Below are 27062 nucleotides of genomic sequence, written 5' to 3' on the forward strand. Positions count from 1 at the left end.
CCACCCACAACTGTAAAACAGCACTTTTTTTTTTTTTTTTTTTTTTGGGCCAGAAATGGTATTAAGAGTCTAATTCTGTCAGAAATTGTATAAAGAATTTACTGTTTGGTAGAAGTTGAGAAGAGCAGATTGAGACATTCAATGCAGTCCAAGACAATGATCTTTTGTAATGTTTATTTTTTACTTATGATTCCCATCATGAAACTGGAAAGCTGGTACCAAATGCACCTTCCAGCACAAGCAACTCTCACAAAAAATACAGCACCTTTTCAGCATCACTAAAGTATTCTCAACAAGAAATGAAATATTCAGTTTACCAAGATTTTCATTTACAAAACATGAGGACAACATATAACAGCATTGTTTTTTTGTTTTTCCTTGAGCTTTTGTTCCACAAACTCTGTACTTTCACATACAAACATCTAGTTTCTACACGAAATACACTGAATTTCTCAAGTGAAGTCACATTAAGAGCGAGACCTTTCAGTTAAACAAATCAAAACTGAAAAACGAGGACACTCCTCGAGTCCCAGCTACAGTGGAGGATTCCTGCAAGTTCCCCGCCGCCACGGGTTTCCTGGCGTAAGTAGGTCCGTTTTTCTGGACTCATTGGTGTGTCTCCAGAACCAAAAAGACAAATCATGCCATAAAAACATTTGACAAACTGCCATTATTAGGAAAAGTCCTTTATACTAGTGTTTCACTTCCACCACATTCCATATCACTCCCATTGATACAGATAAACCAGCAATCCTTTTCACAATTTGTACATGTGTGTGTAAATATATATATATATATATGTTTATATAGAATGAAAATTCTACACATTTTATAGCAATCTTTTACATTTTGGGCAGAAATCAGATTTCTTTGAACTTTGCTACTTTTTTTAGTTTTGTTAGGGGAGGGGCTCCAGGTTATTGCTTCCACTTCCTTCTTTAATAATGGATTTGTACAAACAACCAAGCTATTTATATTTTTTTACACAATGAATGCATCTTCATTCCTATAACTATTGCCTTTCCCCGGCCTTAACCCATCTTGTATCTTCGTGACAAGATAAACTGTAGGCGCACTGTATAAATGTCATCATATATACTTCATAAACATGGATAAAAATCACCTGGGTTCAGGTAAACAAAGACCACAGCCACCACTTACTTTCAGAACACAAACTTAAGTCGTAACCACTTTTTAACCCCACTTTGATTAAGAAAAACCACTGCAAGCAACAAGTCTATATCATCTTACAACAATGGGAACACTTGTTCTTTCTTTGGACAAGAACAGCTGGCATACAGGACGTCCAAGAGGTCAGACAACACGGCACAAAACATGCGTTACGATCAGTTGGACAGAGTTTTGGAGGACGGCGCTGTCGTTGAAGCTTTTTCCCTAAATGGAGTCATCTCTGAGACTGACTGTCTCTGAGGAGAAAGGCACTTTCAGGGATGACTGAGCAGCCAGATGCTAAAGGACGAAACTGCAACTGCACAAGAACACCCAGGTTGGTCGTAAAAGATAGACATCCACACCTTTTTATCTCTCTTTTAAATGTTTTCCCTGGTCTTAAACGAAGAAAACGGTAGGAAAATAGTCTTCAACACAATTGAAACATTAAAGACTTGTTATTTAAAAAGTAATAGAAAACTGACAGAACACTGTTTGACAAAACTTGAAGCTACGTTCACATCGAGTTTTCAACACGTTGTAGGACGCGAACACCCATGGTGTTCACACTGGACGAGCAGGGAGGGGCTTCTTTTTCTACTGTTTACTAGCGCATGTCACTTAAACGGGCGTTGCCTTGTGCGGTGTGAACGTAGCTTAAGAAAAATATTTAATTTAAAAAATCTAATTTTTCATGCTACAGTCAGGGGGTTCATATAAAACTAATTTCTTACGTTTAAAACCAATAAATCTAAAAAAATACAGTTAGCAAGTGATTAGCTTATATTATTTTAGCATAGATTAGCTTAGCTTAGCATAAAGAGTAAAAATGCTTTCTGGGTTGTGTCGGAATTCCTTCACGTAGTGCACTGTATAGTGCGTTTGCCATTGTGTAGTGTTGTCCGAATCTACAATTCCAAAATTAAGTGCCCTAGAGATTTTCAAGAAGTCTCTGCGATAAGCCAGTGTGCATCGATGCTCACTACATTGGCGAATATGGACCACAATGCATTGCATCTCAACAATTTTTGCCAAAAAGTGTATTTTTTTAATAAACCATCAACGTTTTTATCTTCAGAAGACAGTGGATACATTAATAATCGTCACAAAACGCTCATCATTTCGATTTTAACTTGGTGAAATCGATGACGTCCTCTTTGCCGTTTAAAAAAAAGAAAAAGAAAAAAGTGGTGAGCATGGTGTCCAAATTGTTTTTTATATCCAGGGCACTACAGAGTCCCGCACTATCTAGTTTCTTACTAGTTAGGGATTAGGGCGGGAATTCGGACATAGTTTAGCTGTTCATGCTAAGCTAAGCTAACAGAAGTAAACAATGTTATCTGTTGGTGTCAAGATGAATAACAACCCTTAGCAAAAAGTAGTACACATGCATGAAGGTCAGTCGTAGTAAGACAGAATACATGTGTCTGAACGAGAGGGATCAAGGTAGAAGCGTTAGGTTACAGGGGGCTGAGGTGAAGAAGGTGCAGGAGTTTAAGTACTTGGGGTCAACAGTTCAGTGTGATGGGGAGTGTGGAAAAGAGGTGAAGAGGCGAGTGCAGGCAGGTTGGAGCGGGTGGAAGAAAGTGTCAGGAGTGTTGTGTGACAGAAGAGTGCCAGCAAGACTCAAAGGAAAGGTGTACAAGACAGTGGTGAGACCAGCTCTGCTCTATGGGTTAGAGACGGTAGCAGTGAGACCGAGACAAGAGGCTGAGATGGAGGTAGCGGAGATGAAGATGTTGAGGTTCTCCTTAGGAGTGACCAGGTTAGACAGGATAAGGAACGAGTACATCAGAGGGACGGCTCATGTTGCCTGTGTTAGGGACAAAGTCAGAGAAGCCAGACTGAGATGGTTTGGACATGTTCAGAGGAGGGATAGTGGATATATTGGTAGAAGGATGTTGGAGATGGAGCTGCCTGGCAGGAGGGCGAGAGGACGGCCAAAGAGGAGATACATGGATGTCTTAACAGAGGACATGAAGTTGGCTAATGTTAGGGTAGAAGATGTCCATGATAGAGTGAGGTGGAAAAGGATGATTCGCTGTGGCGACCCCTGATGGGAAAAGCCGAAAGAGAAAGAAGAAGAAGCAAAAAGTAGTACACAAATATACTACTCTACGTAATAGACCAAATACATGTAGATTTGGATATATGTCCTTCTCACTGAATACTTCTTCAGACTAAATTGGAACATTTTTAGTTTACAATATATAGATAGCATATAAAAAGTAAACTTCAAGTATACTGTCTCACTTTTAGTATAGACTAAGTGTAATTGTAGTACACTTAAATAGACTAGTTTTTGCTAAGGGAACCTCTGAGGACAGAAATGTCACAAATGTGTAGGAGAAATATAAACTAAAGGGAGATTATGAAATATAAAGGGAATGCCTTTAAAATTTGTGGGAATAAAAACACACACAAAAAGTGTAATTTTAAAATATAGAAATCTAAATGTGTAGTTTTCTTTGAAAAGACTGATACTTTTTGATGTCATCTTTGTGTCTTTTTATGGTAGAATCACTTCACTCACACATGCATAAACAGAGGAGGGTATTTTTGGGTCAAACTTCCACACTTTGACTTACTGATTGTCGGCACACGTTGGTTTACACCTTTGGAAAAATGTTACCAGGTAGAATTGGGATCAGTTTTTCTTGAAGTTCTGTCAAATTTTAAGTCAGAACAGATATTTTAGCACTAAAAGAGTCAAACATGAGCACAGAGGAATCACCTTTACAGTAAAATTGGGGCTTGGCAGTAATTTTGTACCAAAGTATGAATTTTGTTGACTTTCACCTTTTCGCACAGTACAGGAAAATAAAGTTTTGTTTAAGCGATCTTTATGAAATTCCACACACACATTTCGATGATAAACCTGATACAGCTTTACAGTCAAGGTTGCACCTATGGCTCCAGAAAAAATACTTTCCTCTCTAAGACGATAAAATTTAACTAAATTAAGCCCCAAAAAATTTGTGTGACTTTATAAAATGGTTAAAAAAATTATGTATCTGCAGTAAAATACTAAAATGGTTGCACTTATTTGTCTACATGGTGGAATGTAAATAGGTTTTTTGTGCTAACTTTGCAAACATTTTTTTATTAATGTACAAATCGAACGCACTCCTTTGTGAAGACTCTTACACCATGTCTCAAGTTGTAAACACCTGCTTTCTGATTAAAACCTCAATTTAAAAAAAAAAGCCCCATAGACAGTTACATGACTGATTTATGATTTAAAAAATGGATTTGACATTATTTTTATGTAACCCAAACCCCTCCCACAGACATATGCGCGATCCACATAAAAACGCCAACAACATTCCACACAACAAGGAGGAGAAACACAGGTTCAACACTGAGTAAATTGCTCCAACTCTTCCCATGCACAACAGAGAATCCTGGGAAATGCATCTTTACCTGTTTGAGTTTCGTGGCAAAAATTCAACTGGAATTATTCAGGAACTGAAACGGAAAAGTGTCTGAATAAGTCCAGCCTAACTGGAATGTTAGAACATTATGCGGCAGAAAATAACAGCATTCAATCAGCAGGTCTGGCTTCAGTAACAGGCAGTTTTCAAGGGTCAAATATTTGTGATTTCATCTTAGAAAAAACAAACACAAGAATCACAAAAAAATACTCAAAACATCTTTTTGAGTGAAAATATAAATCAAGCTTTACCACAAAAATCACAGTAAATTATTAGCAGCACTGAAAGCCAGTCACTGAAACCAATCACAAGCCAAAAAATAAAAAAAATACACAGCGATCATGTCTGTAGACTGCATATTTTCATCCAAACCACATCATCTTTTAGGGTAATTCCTTAGTATTATATGTTTCAATGTATAAAACCACATCTGGCAGAGAGCAGCTGACTAAAGCAGAGGTGTTGTGATGCTCAAATAGCTTTGTCCACATGTGTGTGCTCTTCTTTTATGATCGCTGTGTGTCTGCAAAGACATTGGATGATGCAATCCACATTTCAAAGGATTCTAGGCCTACATTTGGGAGGCCGGTCTGTTCTGTGTGACAGACAGGCAGCGTTTGAAGCTCTCGGGGGTGTTTGGGCTCCAGGGCTCGGCCACGCTCTCCAGTTTTACTCCACTGCCCACTGCCGGTCATTTTCTTTACTGTAACACTTGGCCACGAGTTTCAGGCAACTTTGTTGCAAGGAAACTGCCGGCAGCGAGGGCACCAGCAGCAAACAAAATAGGCAAGGCTTTAGTGATGCCAACAAACGACTGGAAAATGCTGATACCCAACACGGCAGCCAGTTTACAGAGGGCATTCAGGAAACCAAATGCTGTGGTCCTGAGGAAAAGAGGGACAAATACAGTCTCAGATGGATGTTACAACACTTTCCAACAACAACAATTTATTTATAATCAGCTAAATACCTCACAACTTTCACCAGGAGCTGCAAGAAAAACAAAAAGCATATGCACTTCTAATGTTTGGGAGACTGAAAAACTAAATTTGTAAACAAGAAACCTTTTTTACAGCTCTTTTGATTGATCAATATCAACACCTGTTGAATTGTGTGAAAGCCAGAAAATCTGTGATCAGAGGTATTGACTGTATATAGGAACTGGACTTAGTGACTCCTCCCCCTTGGCGTTGCAAACAAACAGTACCAGCTGGTTCCAAGAAGCTGACTTCTAATGAGAAATACACAGCTATTACTCAGTAAATATATTTCTCGGCATAGCCATTCTTGCTATGTTAGCTTTTTAACATTTTCTAGATAATCCTTTTTTTTCCATGATAGTTTTCCTGTTGTGCAAGTTATTCAAGTTATAAACTGACCAATCAGATGCCTCACTAAAAAAATCTCTGATCTTATCAAACGTTTGAAACAAGCTCCTGATTGGCAGGAGTGGTTGCCATGTAAACAATGACATTCGGACAAACACGTGGACATGGGTATCACAAAAAAATGGTGATTGAATTCACTTCATTTGGTTGGAGCCAGAAGTAAGCCGTTTTCTCTGGGTGAGTGTCACTCGCTCCATGTTCTCATTTACGGTCAATGAGTGGGGATGAAACCAGCGATTCGGGTAAAGCAACTTTTCTTGCTGGGTCAATTTCATAAATTATAATAGAATTATTTTTGGTGGGTCAGTGTGGGTGGAATAGATATGTGACCTCTGGTGAATCATTCGTTATAAGCCTTTAATGTCAGAAAAAAAAACCATTTCGCTCAAAAATCAAAATTTCAAAGGAGTATTGACCATAAAAGGCAGCAGCATGCTTGATCATCTTCCTGGTGATCTAGTCAACATTCTTTATAAAGGCAGTCCAAACCTTGTCCACTAATGATGACCTGGTTCCCCATGACATAATCTTTGTAATGTACTAGATGTATGTAACTAGCTGATGTGTTACCTCCTTGCTGTGACTTTGTTGTGCTGGAAATGTTTTTGTTTTTATTAATTTTTTTTCTTCTACTGTTGCTGTTTGTTTTTCTCAAAATAACAATAAAAAATGTTAAAACTAAAAAGGGCAGCAGCAAGTCTACAAAAAAGCAACATGGTTAAAGGGCTGGCAAAAACATACAAACACAGGCAGATGAAATTTTAAAAAACAAATTAGACATTTGATTTCAAGAACTGTTTTTTTGTTAATTTAACCCCTTGATGCCAATTGATGCCAATTTGCATCAATGTGAATTTCCTCTTGGAAATCAGCAGCTATCACCCCTCTTTGTAACCATTGTGCTATCTTAGATGACCCCACCCTTACATTGACATGTTCTCCCTACCATGACAAAGGTGGATAAAGGTGGAAAGATTTTATGTAATCCATGGACACCAATGAAGGTCACAAATCATTGAAGAAAAAAGGTTCAGCGCAATGTCTAGTGGGTCTAGATGACCCAACTCCCAATCTTAAAGTGCCTAGGATAGCACAAGGTTTACAGGAGGTTATGCTTCAGATGTAAATTGGAGTAGGCCCATCTCCATCTTACCTTGCTTATCTAAGGTCTCCCAAAAACTGGTCAAAAACTAGTTTATCATCTTGAAATTCACAATACTATGACCCCTATGCAGTCTGGTTTCCAAAGTGGACACAGTTGTATCTCAGCAACTATGAAAGTGCTGACTGACATTATTTGTCCCCTTGATAAGAAGGTGTGGCTGTTTTTGTCGACTTGGCTAAAGCCTTTGATTCTCTCGACCGCTCAGTATTGCTTAAGCGGCTCCATCATATAGGTCTCTTAATGGATTGTGCTGCTTGATTCAGAAGTTAGATCACCGACCGTGTACAATTTGTGCATACAGCTGGCTACCAATCCTCTTTACTCCCGGAAACCATGGGGATCCCTCAGGGGTCTATCTCAGGACCAACTTTATTTAAAATCCATATAAACTAAATTGCTCATCCTTCTGGAAATTCCCTCATTCATTTTTAAGCTGATGACAAAGTTTTGAACACATCTGGTTTCGGAGAGACCGGAGATATCATCTCTTCAATATAGTTTAAACGATTTGCAACATTCATTGTCCAGCTACACATCGGATCAATACTAACAAAGCTAAATTTATGATTTTCAATTTTCTGTTGGCTCAGACACCTTGTGAGGGCAGTATTTCAACCTTTGATAGCATGACACTGCAACAGCTCATATAAATACTTGGGTAATTGGCTGGACACTTCACTCACCTTTGACTCTCATATTAACACAACAGAAGGTAAGATCGTTCTCTCTTCTGCAATGCATTATCTGGTAAAACTGACAGTACTACCTATCCTGGATTCTAGTGACATTATCTACACATCAGCTTCAAAAACTCTCCTTCATAAATTGGATGCCCTTTATCATATTAACCCTTGTGCTATCTTAGATGACCCCACCCTCACATTCACGTGTTCTCCCTACCATGACAAAGGTGGATAAAGGTGAAAAGATTTCATGTAATCCATGGACACCAGTGAAGATCACAAATCATTGAAGAAAAAAGGTTCAGAGCACTGTCTAGTGGGTCTAGATGACCCAACTCCCAACGTTAAAGTGCCTAGGATAGCATAAGGGTTATAGTGGCTAGGATAGCACAAGGGCTAGTATTCATTTTGTCACTGCGGCTCCCTTTAATACCCATCACTGCCATTTATAAGATCTTTGAATCATATACTTGGCCGTCGCTCCACTCTCACAGGCATTGGTACCATTTCATTTACAAGACTCTCATTGCCAAAACTCCAGATTACCTTTGTTCCCTCCTTAACATCTCTACCAGTACTATTAAGTTGCGTTCTAGTGATTTTTTCACTATGGTGGTTCCCAGGGACTGTACTCTCCTGGGCCACTCTTCATACTGGAATGAGTTGCAGGAAACCTTGAAGTTGCGTTCCTTGTCATCCTTACCTGCCTTGAAGACATTTTTACTAGATGTGGTTTGTGACGAATGTAGATGTTTTTAAATGTTTTTATGGGTCTCCTTCTGTCCTTTCATTGTAAACATTAACCAGGTGCCTCCTATACACTTTTTATTGTTAATATTGATGTGTTAATATGTCCTGTTTTATTTGGATGCAACTTTAATTATATTGTCATTCTGTTGTATTGTGGCTGCAAACTCAGGTCATCGTTGCAAATGAGAAATTGTTTTCAATCGACCTATGTGGACAAATAAAGGTTTACCTAACTAACCAGCTAAAACCACTTTTGCTCCAAACTGCCCTTAAATTAGCTTCTACATGAAAGTTTAAACTTTTTTTTCATTGCTGGAAATAAATTCAGGCATCAAGGAGTTAAAATGCAGGCACACATATTTCATTTCCCTCAAAGAATTCTGGAAATCATTGGTGGATATTTGTTTTATTTCCAAGATTAAGGAAAGCAAAGAGTTTTGGACAAAAAAGGGTTTCTGTGGAGATTCATTGGCTTTAAAAGGATTTCAGCATATAAGTGAAAATAAATATCTGACCCATTTAGGTCAACTCAATCAAAAGGAGTTTCTAAAACAGAACTCTGCTGCACCCATTTTATAAAGTAAAACGTTTCAAATAATGTTTTGCTGGTACTACTTTCCTCTAACTATTGTCCATCTTATTTGAAGTATTATAGCCTGCAAAACAATCAAATAAGCAAACATACCTACTGTATGTCAACAAAAAAAGAAGCGTCCATCCCACCTTTTATCGGAGGGGTACAGCTCCACTGTGACCACATCCAGGGCGTTCCAAGAGGCAATGCTGATGCCCCCAAACAGACACAGGAGGGCGATCATCCCTGACTCGCTGTTCCCAAACATCAGGAAGAAACAGCTGACGCAAGAGATGATGCTGGACCCCGCTGTGAGGAGACAGGAAGGAGCGCACTGAAGGAAACAGATTCTGCCGCCGTCACTGACACGATGCCCCAATTCACCCACTACTCCATAAAAAACTCGATAGTGCAGGAATATCTGGTAACGTGATTTTTTAAAGCAATTAAGACACCATGCTCACTACTTAGTTATTTAAATTGCATATATGACGTCTCATTTTTTCTGAAGTAAAGTAATAAATATGAAAATTTTACAAAGATTATTTAAAATTCAGCTGTATTCTGAAGATGACAATTTGGATTATTTATTTAATATATATATACATATATATATATTTTTGTTTTTCAAACGATAAACAGCTCAAACGCAATGCATTGTGGTATATTCATCAATCTAGTGAGCATTGATCATTGACTGTAAAAGCAATGGATGAATCGAGCATTACCTCCAGCTCTCGTAAAATATGGCAAACTCCCTCACCATTTCCCCCCTGATACGGGCGCCGCCATGTTGAAACCAGTCACGGTGAATTGGTCAGAGTCACTCTGAGTCATTGTATCTATGGCAACTCCTGTCACCACTGCCACAGATACGATGACTCAGAGCCCCTCGGACCAATCACTGTCGACTGGTTTCAATATGGCGGGCCGGCGCCCATCAGGAAGCAATGCTACTCCCTATTGGGAACACGAGAAGGGAGGGGTTGAGCTGTCCATTGCTTTTACAGTCAATGACATTGATGCATACTGGTTTATTGGTGAGACTTCTGGGAAATTTCCAAGGCACCTGATTTTGGAATTGTAGGTTGTGTGCGAATTTCTTCACTACTCACTACATAGTGCGTTTCAATTCCAAAATTGAGTCCCCTAGAAATTTCTCTTTGTGAAAAACCAGCGTGCATCGATGCTCACTAGATTGGCGAATATAGACCACAATGCATTGCGTCTGAACAATTTTTGACGAAAAAAATGTATTGAAATGTATTTTTTAAATAAAATGAAAAACGTTTTTATCTTCAGAATACAGTGAACTCATAAATGATCGTCTTAAAACGCTCATATTAATTCGATTCTAACTTCAGGATGTCACTGTTTGCCGTTAAAAAAAATGTAGTGAGCATGTTGTCCGAATCTTTTTAAAAATCCAGGGCACTAAAAAGTCCCGCACTATCTAGTTTTTTAGTAGTTAGGGGTTAGGGTGGGAATTCGGACATAGCTGTAGATTCAGACAGTTCTACAAAATGGCGAACACCCTGTAGTGCACTATTTTGGACACAACCACATGACCAAATAGAATGACCCACCAAGCATCCTTAGACGACCAATTTTGTCCATTAGCAGAGCGGAGACGATGTTTCCCGGCAGCACTGCCAGGGTGCCCAGGAAGTTGATGAAATATATCATGTAGGCGTTGTTGAAGTCGTCACTGAAGTCCAACACACAGCCCTCCTTGTTGTGGAGAAACGTGCTGTTGGCCAGTTTACAGTCAACGAATCTGTATTTAAACAAATCTGAGGAGGGAAAAAGAAAGCACTGCTTTGACCAACATCATTTTAAAGCATTTTAAGAAAAAAAGTCTTTTTGGGGGGGGGGTTCCACTGTTAGTAGTCTCAGGCCTTGTTAAGCATTTTTTTACTACTTTACAATTTTCTCTAATAATTTACCTTTAACATTGTTTTTTGTGAAAATTCTTGATATTCATCTTTATGGCCATGTTTTCAAATGTTTTACAAAAAAGTCCAAATTAAACCTGAAACTGTACAAAAAACTCAGTTAAGTGTAGTAAATGCCCTTTATTTACTCTGAGAGTTGAGATCAAACTGTTTTCATTTTATAACAAAAACTGTTTTCATTTTATAACAAAGTGTACAGATAAGATGACAATGTTTAAAACCCAAAGAAAAGAAGAAGAGAAACCTTCACATCCAATTTTGAGTGAAAAACATTTTAACCCTTGTGCTATCTTAGATGACCCCACCCTTCCATTGACGTGTTCTCCCTACCATGACAAAGGTGGATAAAGGTGGAAAGATTTCATGTAATCCATGGACACCAGTGAGGATCACAAATCATTGAAGGAAAAAGGTTCAGAGCACTGTCTAGTGGGTCTAGATGACCCAACTCCCAATGTTAAAATGCCTAGGATAGCACAAGGGTTAATAACAGGTCGGTGTCATGACCATGTCACTGTAAACAACCGATCAGTTCAGAGCCTACTAAAGCTATGCTCACAGGTTCAAGCACCCACTTCTAATGTAAGGTGTATGTAAACGCACATCAACACGCATTTCGGGATTTTGCGTTCAAAAATCTCGCCTTCACGCGTAGCTACACACATTTTTTTAGATTGTTTTTGGGCTCTGTGCACAATAACGCGTGGCCATTGAAAGGTAAACCAGGTTTCACTTGGATCATTTAGGAACTTGGATTTTTTTCGTTTACAGGGACTTTTCATTGGAAGTGGGCGTTGTGAAAGTAGGATTAGTCTTAATATTTTCATTGGAACTTTCTCACTATCAACACCGAAAAACCACACTTGTTTGATTTCTGGAGATGCAATGTATTCATTCTAATCCCACATCCTTTCAAAAATCACTAGTTATTCCCAGAAATAGGACAAAATATGATCAAGTTCTATTTCAGGGAAAGTTGCCATAGAAGCCACCGCAAAACCTATCCTGCTCTGTTTTCAATCAAAGCTGCTCTCAGCAGAAACCAAACTGTTACATTCTCAGCACTATTTCCTCAGGAAATCTTTATACCAATATAGGAAAAACTGCATAACTCCATTTACCTTTCTTCACGTCGTTGTGACAGCACCTTTACAAACGAGTAACTTGGATTTTTTCATTTCTCAGCTGATATCCAAGCTGGAACAATAACTGATATAAATCTAAAGGGAGTGAATCTGACAATCGTTTTTTGATGTTTGAGTGATACAAACATGAAGGAATGCACAGCTGGCTGTCTGGTTTAGGAGATGGCTGCTGCCGGTGTCACAGAAAAAGCTAAAAGCAGATAAATCTGTAATAGCTGAGAAAATGCTGCAAAGAGATGTGTTTTCCAGCTGTGACCCTAACATGTGGATTTGAATCTAAACCACACCGAGCTGTAGCAGCTTTTCTTTTTTTCTGCTCTCATGCATCTGTCTTCTGTTAACTGATGTCTAAGGTTCTTGTTCTGTTCGATCGACCTGATGGCAGTGTTTCTTTTCTAATCTGGGATGGATTTGTTTGGGTTGCCATGGTAATAGCTTTACTGCACCAGCGTAACCCAGGGTTACCAAAAACAGTGTTCCTATCGGCTCTGTCTAATGTTTTCTAGCCGTGTCCCACTTTCCCTCCTCAATCAAGAGCTTGATATCCTACAAAGTGTTTCTGCATGATAGTAAATTGTGTCTTTCAATGTGAAAAATCCCCCTATGTGGTAATTTAGTGGAATTTTATTTCTATATAAAGTAAATATTAATGCATTTATGTAAACAAATCTTTTTCTTTTGTTTTCATTTTGCCAAAAAGCCTTTGTTCTTTGACAAAGTTGTAATCGCATTTAATTTTTTAAATATATATATTGTACATTTTTGCTGCCACAAAGAGTCAAAGACAGAATAGTGCAAATCATTGCCTAACTTTGTAGCAATTCAATTCAATTCAATTGTATTTACATAGCCCAATATTTACAACAGTAGTCATCTCAGTGCACCTCAGAGGGCGGCTGTGGTGCAGCGGTAGGGCGGTCGACCCATGATCGTAATATTGCAGGTTCGATTCCCACCTTGCATGCCCATGTGTCGAAGTGTCCTTGGGCAAGACACTGAACCCCACCTTGCCTCTGGTGGGAGGTTGGCGCCAGTGTTCGGCAGTGGAGCTGCCATCAGTGTGTGAAAGTGTGTGTGCATGTGTGTGTGCATGGGTGAATGGGACTGTCACTGTAAAGCGCTTTGGGCCTTCGTAAGAAGGTAGAAAGCGCTATACAAGCATACGCCATTTGCCATTTATCAGTGGGCTTCATGTAATAAACATGAATCGTATAGAACATAAAGTCACCAATTCAATTGCTGAATTAAACTAAACAGGGCATCCCTGCCTTTAGACCCTCCTTCGCGGAGCTACAAGGAGGCGCAAGTCTGGGTCAGCCCGGATAAAATACAGGGTTGTGTCAGGAAGGGGATCCGGCGTAAAACTGATCTCTGCCAAACCGCCGGTGCGAATCAGTGAAAGATTTTCTGTGACGAGCCCTGACGGGAAATGCCAAAGGTGATCAACAACATTGCAGGTCAGAGATCGAACAACACAACCTCCTCATTACCTGTGTTGTAAAACAAACTTGCTATGAAGGTGCAGTTCTTGAAGAAGGTGTTCGTGGAGGTGATGTCCTCGAAGTAGCACTCCTCAAACACAGAGTCTTCAAACACCATCGATTTCATCTTCAGGTTGAGGAATCTGTGGGAAAGTGTTGAAGCTGCTGCGTTCATAAAATCTCTCACACGGCAGCACAAATTTATGTTGCAGAGTGAAGAAAAGCGGGCTTACTTGTCATTAAAATAGTAACCGTTGCGATGTATTTGGTTTTCCAGGGTGAAGTTGAAGGTAACATGCTCGACTCGCTCCTTCGTGAAGGTCTTGGTTCGAGAGTCATACTCCTGCTTCTGGATGTACTTGATCATGTCGGGGAACCACACCGTCAAACCGTAATAGCTGCAGTTTGGAGAAACCAGACAGATGGAAGATGTCTGTTTGGCACATGTTAAAGTTTCTGCCACTTTAGCTCACGTTACCTGAAGGACATGGTGAACCACACAGCCATGAGCATGAAAGTAGTCCGTTTATATTCCGGGCTGAAGCAAGCAAGAAGATTTTTCCTTATCTAAAACAGATGAGAAGACAGCCCATAATTAAAAATCTTTAGATTCTTTTTATTTTTTTAATGTGTCCCTTCATAGAATGTAAGGATGTGTTTTTGTTGGTGTTTTTAACATGTTTTTCTCATTTTATTAATTTTATTTTATTATTCTTTATTTCTGGACCTAGAAAAAAAACACAGTTTTTGTTTTGTTTTTGACTAAAACAGCACAATCATAACTGGGAACGCTTTGAAAATAGCCTCAAAGATGATCAGAGAGAAATGACTTGGGCGCTGAAAGTAACTCAAACTTTTAGTGTCACGATTTTGTTTTGTTTTTAGTTTGCATCAGCAGGTGGGATGATTGGGGATGTAGGCGTGCACGTGTACTGTCGCAGCACGTAGGCCGAATGCAAAAAAAGCCAGAAAGTATCTCACTGTGCTCAGCAGAGTACTGCAACAATATGTAGTGCAACTTGTATTTCTTTTTTTTTGTTTTTACATCTCATTCCTTCTGTTGTTTTACTTTTGACAAATCAGTCCATCATACATGGAGGAAACGTATTCAAAGGTGGCTATAATGATCACTTTATAAATATATCATTGAGTAATTGTACATCATATAACACCTCTTTATTCCATTATTGTGATCTAAACAATAAAAATAAGGCATTTTTGATAATGTCTATGAAATGTCAATCTGTGATAAAATAACTGACTGACCTGCTTGGAAAGGCTCATGATCTTCTGTCGGTAGCGTTCCCATACGGGGGTGTCAGTGCCGATATTTACCAGTTCATCTGCCGGCTTCACTGTCTTGATTGTGGTCACCTTGGATTACACAGACACAGACAGGTCTAAAATGGAGGAGATTAAGGTTTGGTTTAAACCAAAACAATCTTTAAAGAAAACCTCTTTCTGATGTTTTAACCCTTGTGCTATCTTAGATGACCCCACCCTTACATTGACGTGTTTTTCCTACCATGACAAAGGTGGATAAAGGTGGAAAGATTTCATGTAATCCATGGACACCAGTGAGGTTCACAAATCATTGAAGAAAAAAGGTTCAGAGCACTGTCTAGTGGGTCTAGATGACCCAACTCCCAATGTTAAAGTGCTTAGGATAGCACAAGGGTTAAGATCACCAGGCAAGAAAAGAGAAAGAAGTGTTTCGGATGGCAAAGACTAATGGCCTATTGGTTTAAAATTTAGACATTTGAACTCACGTCTATGGAAGCCAGGAACGGCCTACCTTGCTTGTTTTTTTGTGTGTGTGTTTGTTAGTTATCTCGTGATAAGGACATCTACTTTCTGAGTGATAACAATGCCAGAAAATAGTAGCTCTCCTCAGCACCAGAACACTTTGCTATCTCGTTAACACAGAAAATTGGAACATTTGGGATTTTCATTGGTGAACACTGTATATCTGCTTACGAACATTACAAAAAATCAATTGCGTATCATTCTGTAACCATACAGACGTCCTGATCGCCTCATCTGGTCAATGATGAAATTGACAACAAGTGCAAGATCACTGAACTGCAGCCGCTAATGACGATTACCGATTTGGACGTTGTTTATGACTGACACATCAGCACAATGTCAATTATATAGTACTGACCAAAAGTTTGGACATACATTCTCATTCATTTGAATGGGAAGGTGTGTCCAAACTTTTGCTCTGTACTGTATATATTCTGCTGTTTGAAATTTTCTCTGACAAATTGCGTTGATTTGCTGCGGATTGTAGACAAAGGAAAAAGTACATTCCTCCTTATCTCATCATTATGACGTAAAAAATGTATCATCTTGTGATGAGGACAACCACAATCTTGTTATCACAAGATAACTAAATTTGTGATCTCATGACAACGACATATTCTGACTCAAGATAATGAGATCCTGTGATGTCTAGATAACAGACGTTGTGTTTACGAGAAAATAGGCAAAAAAAAGAAATGCGTATGTAGCTAATGTTTTTTGTTTTTAATATGACATGAACAATAAACAATTCATTCATATCTAAGGAGAAGTTAGCTACATTAAAAACCAGCAGAGTTGCAACTTCTTTCTTTAACAAGTTTGGAAAAAAACAGCTTTCTAAAGCAACTGCCCAATATTTCTTTATTTCTATATGTCTTTTTAGCACATAATTGAATGTTTGTACCCCTCTTATGATTACATCAATAGCTAATGACATATAATTTTGTTATAGCACCAAATGTGCCATTTTTCAGCTTGGTAGTAGACAGTTTGATGCAGACCGGAAAAGGTTCTTTCGTTACAACCAAAGATCTTACCAAAAATAAAAATAAACCCACCTTTTGAATTTAAAAACATTGTAATTGTGGAAACTTACAGAAAAGACCTTCTCTGGGTGTCCCTTTGCTCGCATATTTGTGTCGTGAACTTGCTTCAGGATCATCCAGCCTTCATCGTGTTTGCCATTCTGTTTTAAAACAAGGCAGTGTTTACACCTTACTCCCCAGTTCCACACACTGCTGGTCAGTCATCCATATCTCTGTCAATGAGAAAAACAATCCTCACCTCCAGGTAGAAGCGTGGACTCTCCGGCATGGCGTTTAGGGCAGCAATGGCCGCCACAGAAGGGAAAGCACACACCAACACAAACACACGCCAGCTATGGAATTGATACGCTGAACCCATCTGGAAACTCCATCCTAAGAGGAAAATGAAACAATTCATCAGAAAAATCCGCTCATGAGTAATTATAGCGGAAGAGATCCATAGAGGTCTGCAAAAACAAGTCAAGAAATTGAACGCCAACAAGGCAATCATTCTAAGCTTCTTCAGTGTGGCGCAACACATTATGAACCTTGTCCTTGACCTTTGACTTTCATCAAACAGAACTGCAGTATTTTAGCAGTAAGCCTCTTCCTTGGGCTGAAAACAACATTACAGGAAACTCAGTAGTCGTTGACCATTCATATCATATTTGATCCATGCACTTCTGACACCCCTACCTTAATAGCATGATCTAAACTTTCCTTAAAAAGCAAATGTATATAACTTGGTCTGCCCTGTAATTCATCATCATTCCACTAGGGGCAGTAGAAGGGCTTTTCCTGCTCATTTCAAAATGAAATGAGCTGTGAATTTCATTCCCTTTTGGCAGGAAAAAGATTTGCTAGTTTTCAAGACTTAATTAAAATGACAACTTATCTATTGTTATTCATTTATAAAAATACATTTATTTAAAAAAATGTATTTCTAATTATCAAAATTTTGATACGTCTTTGTATGAATGTATAACTGCTGATTGTACTGTTTTTGTGTATTATTTTTACTTGATTGCTTGAAATAAACCATTTCAAATCAAAATCAAATCAAATATTTGCTGTATTGAAAAGACGCCAAATTTGTTGATAATTAATTAATTATATTATAATCCCAATTAGTTTTTTTAAATTTTTGGCAAGTTTTTACAAAGTCTTGTAAATTTATTGGCTTAGTTTTGTAACTTTAAAAAGCTGTGTGTGCACTCTTTGAATTAAATGTCCCTAAAGACCATCATTACAGAGAAAAGAAATCTGATAAACCGTACGTGCGCAAGGTTTATCAGATTTGGACGACATTAAAGTGGGATAATATCAGGCTTTATTTTGTCAGGACCCGATTGGTAACACAAATTCACAATTGTTTGCACGGTTTCTCAGGACTGTTCATTCAAAAGCCGCCTCCGCCCGTCCCAAACCCGTCCTCTGTCTGGCAATACAAATCTCCCGGGAGACACGGTTCTCCCGAGTCCAGCAGCTCGCCCACGCAGAGCAGGACTGCGGTCCGAAGCCTCCTCAAGACCGCACACCGTAACAACACCCTCCCCTGCCTGCAAACATGAAGCTACAAGTCCGTCTGCTCTGCTCTGAGACATGCACATGCAATACGTGCACACCGTTTATCAGATTTTTTATTTTTTTAACCACTGGCACCTGGAGGGCTCCGTACATACCGTAATAGAATAGTTTTGTTGCATATGCAACGTTGTCCTCCTTTCTTCTTTCTCTTTTGTTTGTTTACCAGTGCTATCTACTGATTGCCTTATAAGTAGCACATTTTTAGCCTAATTTGTTAAATAAATAAAGGTGGTTTTGTGCTATAGGGTGAAAATTGCGAGAGTCATCGTGCTAGCTATAAGTGAACATGATGACTGAGACTGCTGAGCCACTTTGTTACTCACCATAATGGGGGATTATAGTCCAGGCCATAGCAGAGGCATATATTCCTCCAATCATCCAGAACATGCAAAGCCAGCTGAGGTGTTCACCGCGCTTCTCTTGGGCCAAAAACTCAGAGTAGTAGGAAAACACAATGGGAATTGAACCACCAATTCTGCAAAAAACAGAACATACTTCAATGCTGTCACTACAGACTTTAAAAAAGGCTTGCATTTTTTTACTACACACTAAATAACGTGTAATTAATTTTAAAGACCCACTTCAAGGAAAAGTTTCTTTTTGGTGTTTTATATTTATTTAATTTTATTTTTTATTTGATTTAACCTTTATTTTACCAGGAGACCCCATTGAGATAAAATCTGTTTTTCAAGGGAGATCTGGTCCAAAAGGCACCCTCACAATAAAATCATACAGTTAAAACTATAAATTAGAAATAAAATTAAAGTAAAATGAACAGTATAACCATGATAAAAAGGTTAAATCATGAATTAAAGTCAGGTCAAGAGTGACGTGCTTATTTCTTTTAATGCTCAAAAAGCTTTGCTATACATACCCATGCTTGTGGCATTTTTCTGATGACAGAGTATATTAAGAAAATTAATCTTAAAATTGCATTTCTGAGTATTTCTTCATTCAAATTGTTTTGAATCAGAATTAGATGATAGAATGCAGTTAAAAACAAGCTTTTAGTTGTGATGTAGACAAGACACTGGGTGGGCCATAGTCTCCCTGCTCCGCTCCATTCTGATGCATCCACTTGTAAACAAATAGATCCATGAACGTCTTCGTTTTCCTCGGCGGGGCTGGAATCTGGATCTAAACTGCACATTTGGAAAGCTCCGACATTGCTCATCATTTTTGTAGCACCGCTAATGTTAGGTTGGAATTGAGCGGGGCTGTAAGCTAGCGGGAGAGCGCGTAAACAGAAGGCTCTCATTGATGGGTGACAGGAAGGGGAAGGGGTTGCTCCGCGACAACGGTCCCACCCACAACTCAGAGGGGAATTTCAAAAGAACTACTGCCGCTCTGCAGAAGCTATGTCCTAGATTATGACACCGATTTTGATTTTGCCTAAAAACGACATAATCATAACTAAAAGATCAAAGGGAACATTTGATCCAAAGATGATCAGAGTGGGTCTTTAAAGATTATAACACAACAGAAATACAGATAAACACATTTTTGGTTTTACTTTGTCTCTTTTTCACCCTCTAATATCTAGCTGTGAATGGCTCATCACTTGATTCTTTCCTAATTTCTTGCCTTTTCTTTAAATTACAACAAGAATGGCTCCACCAAAATATATTCTAAACGAAATTTAAAACAATCAGATTAAACTTCCATCCATTTTCCAAGCCCGCTTAATCCCTTTTGGCGTAATGGAGTTGCTGGGACCTATCCCAGCCACAGTTGGGTGAGGGCAGGGTCCACTTTTGACAGATCGCCAGTCCGTCACATGGCGACAGATCATCAATTCGTTGATTTTGTGCTGCACACAGCCACATGTAAACTGAAGTGAAGCCGTTTTTTTCTGCAGGAAACAGATTCCGCCTGGACTGAATACTGAACAGGAACAGCTAAAGAAACACACCAGAACTGGACAGCTCACAGAGCGTCCAAGTTCCCCACATCCCCATTCCATTGAGCTTTGGCTAGAAGAGTTAGCTTGGATTAAAAAAATACACATCTTCTCTGCACAATAATCTTCAACGGCCATGTTTGCGCTTACCCAACTCCTGACAGGAGACGGCAAAACAGAAAAGTGCTGTAGCCCTGGACGAAAGAGGAGAAAAAGGAGAAGACGCTGTTGATGGAGAGACAGATGAGAAGAGACTGTCGGCGGCCTATCCGGTCAGCCAGAGCTCCCCAGAGGAAAGCCCCAACCATCATCCCAAAGTATACAATCAGACCTGCGCAGAGAGTAAAAAGAAATGGAGATATTACCAAACATTACAATAATCTTAGTTTACTAAGATAATTCATTTAGATTCCTGTACACAGTGTCAAATAGTTGCAACTTTTTATTTTTATCTGAGCTCCATCTATGATGCTACACAAAATAAGACTGTCTCTCTAATGAGAACCACAGTGGGGTTATTATGGTCTGGTTTTGACCTGGAATTAGGCAGAAAGCAGGATTATTAGTACTCAGACTGTGTGTCTTCTGTGGTGGCCGAGAGGTGCAGGATACGTTTACATTTAAGACACAACAAACAACAACAAATCCCAGAACAAATGAACAAATACTGAAACACCACAGCAAATCCAGGTGCAAAGGACCAAATACAGAATTCCAACAGCAACCCCGTTACTATTGACCAAATTCAGAAACACAACTCTGAAGGGGGACACGGCTTCTAACAGGAAGGGACGTTATATAAATCTAATCGAGTTTGATTTTATTTTAAGTTATTCATTGCTATTTTCTTTATGTGGACATTATTAATACATGAAACATTCCTAAAGCCATCCATCCATCTTCCTCCGCTTATCCGGGACTGGGTCGCGGGGGCAGCAGTCTAAGCAGAGATGCCCAGACTTCCCTCGCCCCAGCCACTTCCTCCAGCTCCTCTGGGGGGACCCCCGGATGACCAGCAAAATCAAGGACTCAATTACGTCGCCCGGATTGGCGTCACCGGGGCCCCACTCTGGAGCCAGGCCCAGGGTCGGGGCTCGCAGGCGAGCGCCTGGTGACCGGGGCTTTTCCCACGGGCCCTAGTCGGGCACAGCCCGAAAGAGCGACGTGGGACCACTCTCCCATGGGCCCACCACCCGTAGGAGACCCCAAAAGGGGCCGGTGCATTGTGGTTTGGGTGGCGGTCGAGGGCAGGTGCCTCGGCGGCCGAACCCCGGTCATGCAACATTCCTAAAGCATTTTTTAAAATTGCATAACTACAATAAAAATGACAACAATGTTTAGCAAGGTAAAGTGGCAGCTTTTGCGTTAAGCAGTCGGTCGGCAAGTGCAAAACACAACAGCAGAAGATGGAAAAAAAATGAATGAAAGCAAGCAGCTGCTAACGGAAATATGCTGTTGAGTTTTGTGATTTGCTGTTGTGTTTCACTAATTGTTAATTTGTTTGTCTGGGATTTGTTGTTGTTGTATCTTAAATGTAAAGGCGTCCTGCCCCTCTCAGCCACCACAGTATTCCCGTGCTAATGAATGATTTAATTCCATACTGCAGTCTTAAAAAACAGATTTTTAAACCCCCAAACAAATCTGTCTAATAGCCAGATTATAAGTATTACAATTGAGCTTAGTTTTACATTTTTGGAATTTACTGAAAAAAATCCAATTCTACCAAAGATTTCAACCCTTGTTTTTAGACATTATTTGACAAGGTTTGACTTGTTTTCACTTGTCTTTGCCATTTCGAGAAGATGTTGTCTCATTAAAAGCTAGGATCTAGAAATAAGGAAATTATTATTAAAATTACTCAAAATCATTTTGCTCCAAACTCTTCACAGTACACAAAAAACGTCAAATTCCAGAATCATTTTGGATTAGATGTTATAAAGTTCAACAATTGTTGACAAGTTAGACTGGCATTCAATGTCTTTATTTTGGAAACAAAAATATAGATCTATGTGATATAAGAATAATTTTATGAGGACTTGTTAAAATGGACAAACTTCTACTAAGATGGTGTTTTCATTTTGTTCTAGATTGAGTCAGTTCTACAAAATACTCTAGTTTTTTGTCACTTTAATCCAAAGAAGCTACAACTAGGTACATAAAAACTCAAAAATACAAACTAAGGTAATTAGTATTGGGCTGTATGACCAGGAATTCAAAGTAATTATGACAAACAGTTAACTTTTTTAGCTTGTCTTTCACTTTTTGAATGTCTGTGGAACTTCTTAGCCCTAGATTTAATTATCTTATTTTAATATTTCTTGTTAAGTAAAGATAAAGGTTGCATTGTCAGATCATTTCTCTTCTTTCAAGTGATTGTCTTCTAAAGATTTGTGTTCTTTTCTTATTTATAGGCTGCCTCTTTTTTAAAGAAAGATGCCATTTTGGGGGGATGGCATCTTGTCTTTCTGGATTTTCTGTCTTCGCTTTCGCAGTCATTTTTGTAAATAATTGAGAAAAAGATTTACAATGAACGTCCTCATTAAATGTTTCCCACATTTGCATCTATTTAGCCAAAGCCATCGGTTTGTGGAGCAGAGCCAAAATGATCTAGAGTGCAAAAGTAAACCAATAGAGCACATGGGGTAATAAGCAGTGGTGAGACTAAAGGGGTAAGTATACTGAGGGGTAATAAGCCGCTGGTCTTTCTGGTAGGGTGTTGAATAAACGTGTCACCATGAGCAACATCGTGACTCATTTAGGTGTTCAAAATAGTTTTTTTTAGTGAACTAGAACTGGCATTTCGGTGTCATCACAGCTTGAATTAAGTGGGACGTCTTCCTTTGTTTTTGAAAAGAAAACAGCACACATTGTTAACCCTTGTGCTATCCTAGGCACTTTAAGATTGGGAGTTGGGTCATCTAGACCCACTAGACAGCGCGCTGAACCTTTTTTCTTCAATGATTTGTGATCTTCACTGGTGTCCATGGATTACATGAAATCTTTCCACCTTTATCTACCTTTGTCATGGTAGGGAGAACACGTCAAAGTAAGGGTGGGGTCATCTAAGATAGCAAAAGGGTTAAAAAGGGATAAACATCCATTTGTCTTACCGAGCATGCTTTTGTTGGGTTCGGACAAACACATGTCCTTCTCTGCGCTGGGAAGGACAAACCCAACCACGAAGATTTCCACGCCATCAGCCATGAGGGCCAGCCCCAGCACAAAGTACAGGCTCCACTGGAACCTCCCATGGCCGCACTCTTGAAGGATGGTCTCGTACTGCTGGGCCAGCTCCTCCTTATCCTTTTTCCTCTGGGCGTCAGACACGTCGATATCTCTGAACTCTTGAGCTCCGGCTGTAATAGAGCCCGGACCTCCGGCCAGACTCCCTTTGCCGGAATCAGCCCGGGGGATCCCCTGGTACTCTCCTTCATAGATCTCGTCATCTTCATCATGACCCTCTGTGGAGTCACTGTGGCCACCTTCATCGTCATTCCGTGCCGTGCTATCTCCGCGGTAGTAACCTCCATCTTGGCTCCCCTGCATGGGGTACTCATCGTCATCGTCCTCCTCAAAGCGGCTGTAGGAACGCCTGGCGTACTCGTCACTCATCTTGTCCACTGAGCGGCCCACCTTCTTGGATGCTTGCCGCTTGACTTCTTTAGCGATGTCTTTGGCACCTTTAATGAAGGCAGTCCGGTTTTGGTAGCCGTCCTCCATGATGAAGGGGTCTCCAACGGTGCACCAAGAGGAAAAAGATTCTTGAGAGGCCCCCTGAACGAGTTCAGGGTGCAACCAGTTTATGTGGCAAAAGCCTTGTTAAATCTGTGAATTAAAAAAAAAAAGAGATTAAGATTTTCTAAATAGTTCAGAATTTGTTAAATATGATATCATGAATATCATTTTATGGCAGCCAGTTTGTTTTCTGCAAACCTGTTTTCTGGAGAAATATTCAACTAAAGAGCAAAAAACACTGAAGGAATTGTTGACTTTTTTAGTTAGAATAAGAAATACTAACAAACAATTAAAAAAGAAACACAAAGCGACAAAAAATATGAAAAAGGATTGCAATACAAACTTTAATTGCAGAAAACAAATAAAAAAGCATAAATGTAATTTTGTTTTAAGTTCTTTCTGTGATCAAATCAATTACAAAAATGGCAAAAGCTTCATCTACCAACATCACACGAGAAATAAAAGTTTAAACAACAGGCAAGCATGGTGGTGGAAGGTTAATGATTTAGGCTGGCCTTGCTGAAACAGGAACTGGATGAAGTACAGTTACTGATTTCAAATCAAATCAAATCAAACTTTATTCATAAAGTACTTTTCATATAAAAGAATAACACAAAGTGCTTTCCATTAAAACCAAACAAAATAAATAATAGAAAAACAAGCATGAAAATTAAAATAAACAAGCACAAAAATAAATAAAATAAAAAGTAGGGCCCCCCTCCTCGTACCTACACACAACCCCGCACTTCCTTCCCACCTCCCACCCCCCTACTGATGGGGAAAGACAATGAGAAATAGGCTGAGCACAAAAAAAAAAAAGATGTTGGAAACGCTGATAATTGGAACCTCCCTCTCTGTGAACAGCTGCATAACCAGCCAAACGCAGCATCACAGGCGGGGACCGCTCCACCACAGCTAAGCGGTGATGCAGGTCCCCATCCAGAGCCGCAGGGGCTGAACAGCAGCCGTCCCAGAGGGAGAAACTGAAGAAGCACCGGAAATAAAAATGAAAATAAAAATGAGAATGAAAAAGTAAACATATTGATAAAAGCAATAAACAATAAAACATAGAAATAAGATAAATTAAAATTAAAATAACACATTAAAATCTACTGTAAGTTCATAAAACAAGATAAAATTGATAAATAAAAATAAACGAATAACCAAATAAATAAGTGAATAGTGGTAGTAAAAGATTATCTGAGAGCCAGGTTAAAAAGATGGGTCTTTAGCCTTTTCTTAAAAACTTCAATGCTCTCTGCGGCTCCGTAGGTTTTGGTTTTTACAGTCGGAATGGTTAACAGACCAGTGCCAGAGGATCTCAGGGTCCGCGAGGGTTCATATTTTACTAAAAGATTGGATAAATTAGGAGGCGCAAGACCGTTAAGACATATGGGGAGCCAATGCAGGGATTTTAAAATTGGGGTAATGTGAGCTCGCCTCCTGGTCTTGGTGAGAACTTGTGCAGCAGAGTTCTGGAGCAGCTGAAGGTTCCTAATGTTGGTTTATGGAAGACCAGCGAGCAGAGTGTTACAGTAATCAATTTTACTCATGATAAAAGCATGCATTAGCATCTCCATATTACCAAGAGAGAGTAGTGGGCGGATAAAAGTTAGCTTAGAGTTGAAGATAACACCCAGGTTTCTGACTGTTTCTGAATGGTGTAACCCTTGTGCTATCCTAGGCACTTTAAGATTGGGAGTTGGGTCATCTAGACCCACTAGACAGTGCTCTGAACCTTTTTTTTCAGTAATTTGTGATCTTCACTGGTGTCCATGGATTACATGAAATTTTTCCACCTTCATCCACCTTTGTCATGGTAGGGAGAACACGTCAATGTAAGGGTGGGGTCATCTAAGATAGCACAAGGGTTAAAGAAAGTTCCTGTAGCTTCAGAAACTGTTTCTCTCTCTTAACTTCAGGACTGATAACTAAAATTTCAGTTATTGACTATAAATACCAAAATATTATGTTTTTCTGGAGTTTAAAATCAGTCTGATGCTTCCCTAATATTAGGTTATTATCTATTAGGTCCATATGATCCCACTCCCAACGGGGTCATCTGGACCCCACAAGATAGCACACGGGTTAAGAAAACAACACACCAGAGCACTCCGGAAAATCAACAACAGGAAGACTTAGCAGAAAAGCCGAAATGACGCAAAAGACAGCCTGATAAAAGTTGTCAATGAAAAACTATCTAAAATTCTCACAGCCAATAAAAAAGGTTTTATCTAGGCAAAAAATAAATAAAAAAACATTTGACCTCCATCCCTCTGAATTGTACTCTTTTCATGCAGCAAAGTAAACCGTAAACTACGGCTTTATGGGTTTATTTTCACGCCGTTTTTCAGTTAACATCCACCCAGTTTTGTTCTCTGCTGAGTCACATACGAGCTGCAGCAACTATGGGGTGCGGCGCGGCATTGCCAAACCCGAAAGTGCTTTTTAATAGCTGTTTCCTAATGTGGAAAGACATCAGTTCACGGTGGAGGGTCAGTGCATGTGGAGGGAATTAATGGGATGTTGGAATCACTACAATTGTTTGATACACATTAAATATTAAGACATCGCTGCAAACTTGCTTGTATCCAAAATCTTTTAATTACTCCGTATTAGATAGTTTATATCAAAATGGTTAAAAACGAAGCTCCCATTTATGGCTTCAAGAAAAAGTACATTAAATACATCAGTAGATGAAAATAACTCTCATGAACTCTTTAAGTCCCATAAAACGTGCTTTTATGTTGAAAAGATCTGCCTTTAACGTATCATATGTTTATGATGTAATGATGTATAATTGTTAAATGTTGGGTGATCCAGTAGGGATCAAATAGGCGATCGAGGACTTGCAATCTCTGATCAGTGAACTTTGACCATTCATATGATGGGTTCTGTCATTAAATGACAGAGAATATCATCAGAAATGACTGATTATGAAACCTGATGCTCCAAAGCCACGTGTCGCTCTTCTACCCCTCCATTGTTGCTCAATGGTTACGGAAAAAAAAGGTTTTAATTTGAAAAAGTATCTGTAAGGTGAACAGTAAGTAGTTCATTAAAATAAGTAAAGTAATCTCACTCAAACTTTATTGAACTCATACAGTTGAAGATCAGTACATATCACTCTGTGAGGTTTCTATGGTACTGCAGTTACCATGGCAGTTCTAATTCGTCAACAATCCATCAATCCTACAAAGTTTACTGACATTATGGAAAAATACTTTGATAGATTTTTGGGCTCTTTGCACCACAAAAAGTATA

General features: G+C 39.2%; 1 protein-coding gene across 1 annotated transcript in view; it reads right to left on the reverse strand.

Annotated features, from left to right (window-relative positions):
- Positions 1-159: 159 nt before the first annotated feature.
- Positions 160-27062, reverse strand: part of LOC101169372 (synaptic vesicle glycoprotein 2A-like) — a 29971-nt gene continuing 3068 nt past the window's right edge. The window contains exons 2-13 of the mRNA XM_020706998.2: positions 23174-23888; positions 20214-20394; positions 18487-18638; positions 16836-16969; positions 16648-16737; positions 15012-15119; positions 14224-14312; positions 13979-14143; positions 13755-13888; positions 10751-10957; positions 9314-9473; positions 160-5488 (exon numbers count right to left, since the gene is read on the reverse strand). Coding sequence (XP_020562657.1) covers positions 5305-5488; positions 9314-9473; positions 10751-10957; positions 13755-13888; positions 13979-14143; positions 14224-14312; positions 15012-15119; positions 16648-16737; positions 16836-16969; positions 18487-18638; positions 20214-20394; positions 23174-23783 — 2214 coding nt within the window. The 5' untranslated portion in view covers positions 23784-23888 and the 3' untranslated portion in view covers positions 160-5304. The remainder of the gene's footprint in view (positions 5489-9313; positions 9474-10750; positions 10958-13754; positions 13889-13978; positions 14144-14223; positions 14313-15011; positions 15120-16647; positions 16738-16835; positions 16970-18486; positions 18639-20213; positions 20395-23173; positions 23889-27062) is intronic.

The sequence above is a fragment of the Oryzias latipes genome, chromosome 11 (assembly GCF_053564925.1).
Source record: "Oryzias latipes strain Hd-rR chromosome 11, Olatipes_Hd-rR_3.1".
Classification (NCBI taxonomy): Eukaryota; Metazoa; Chordata; class Actinopteri; order Beloniformes; family Adrianichthyidae; genus Oryzias; species Oryzias latipes.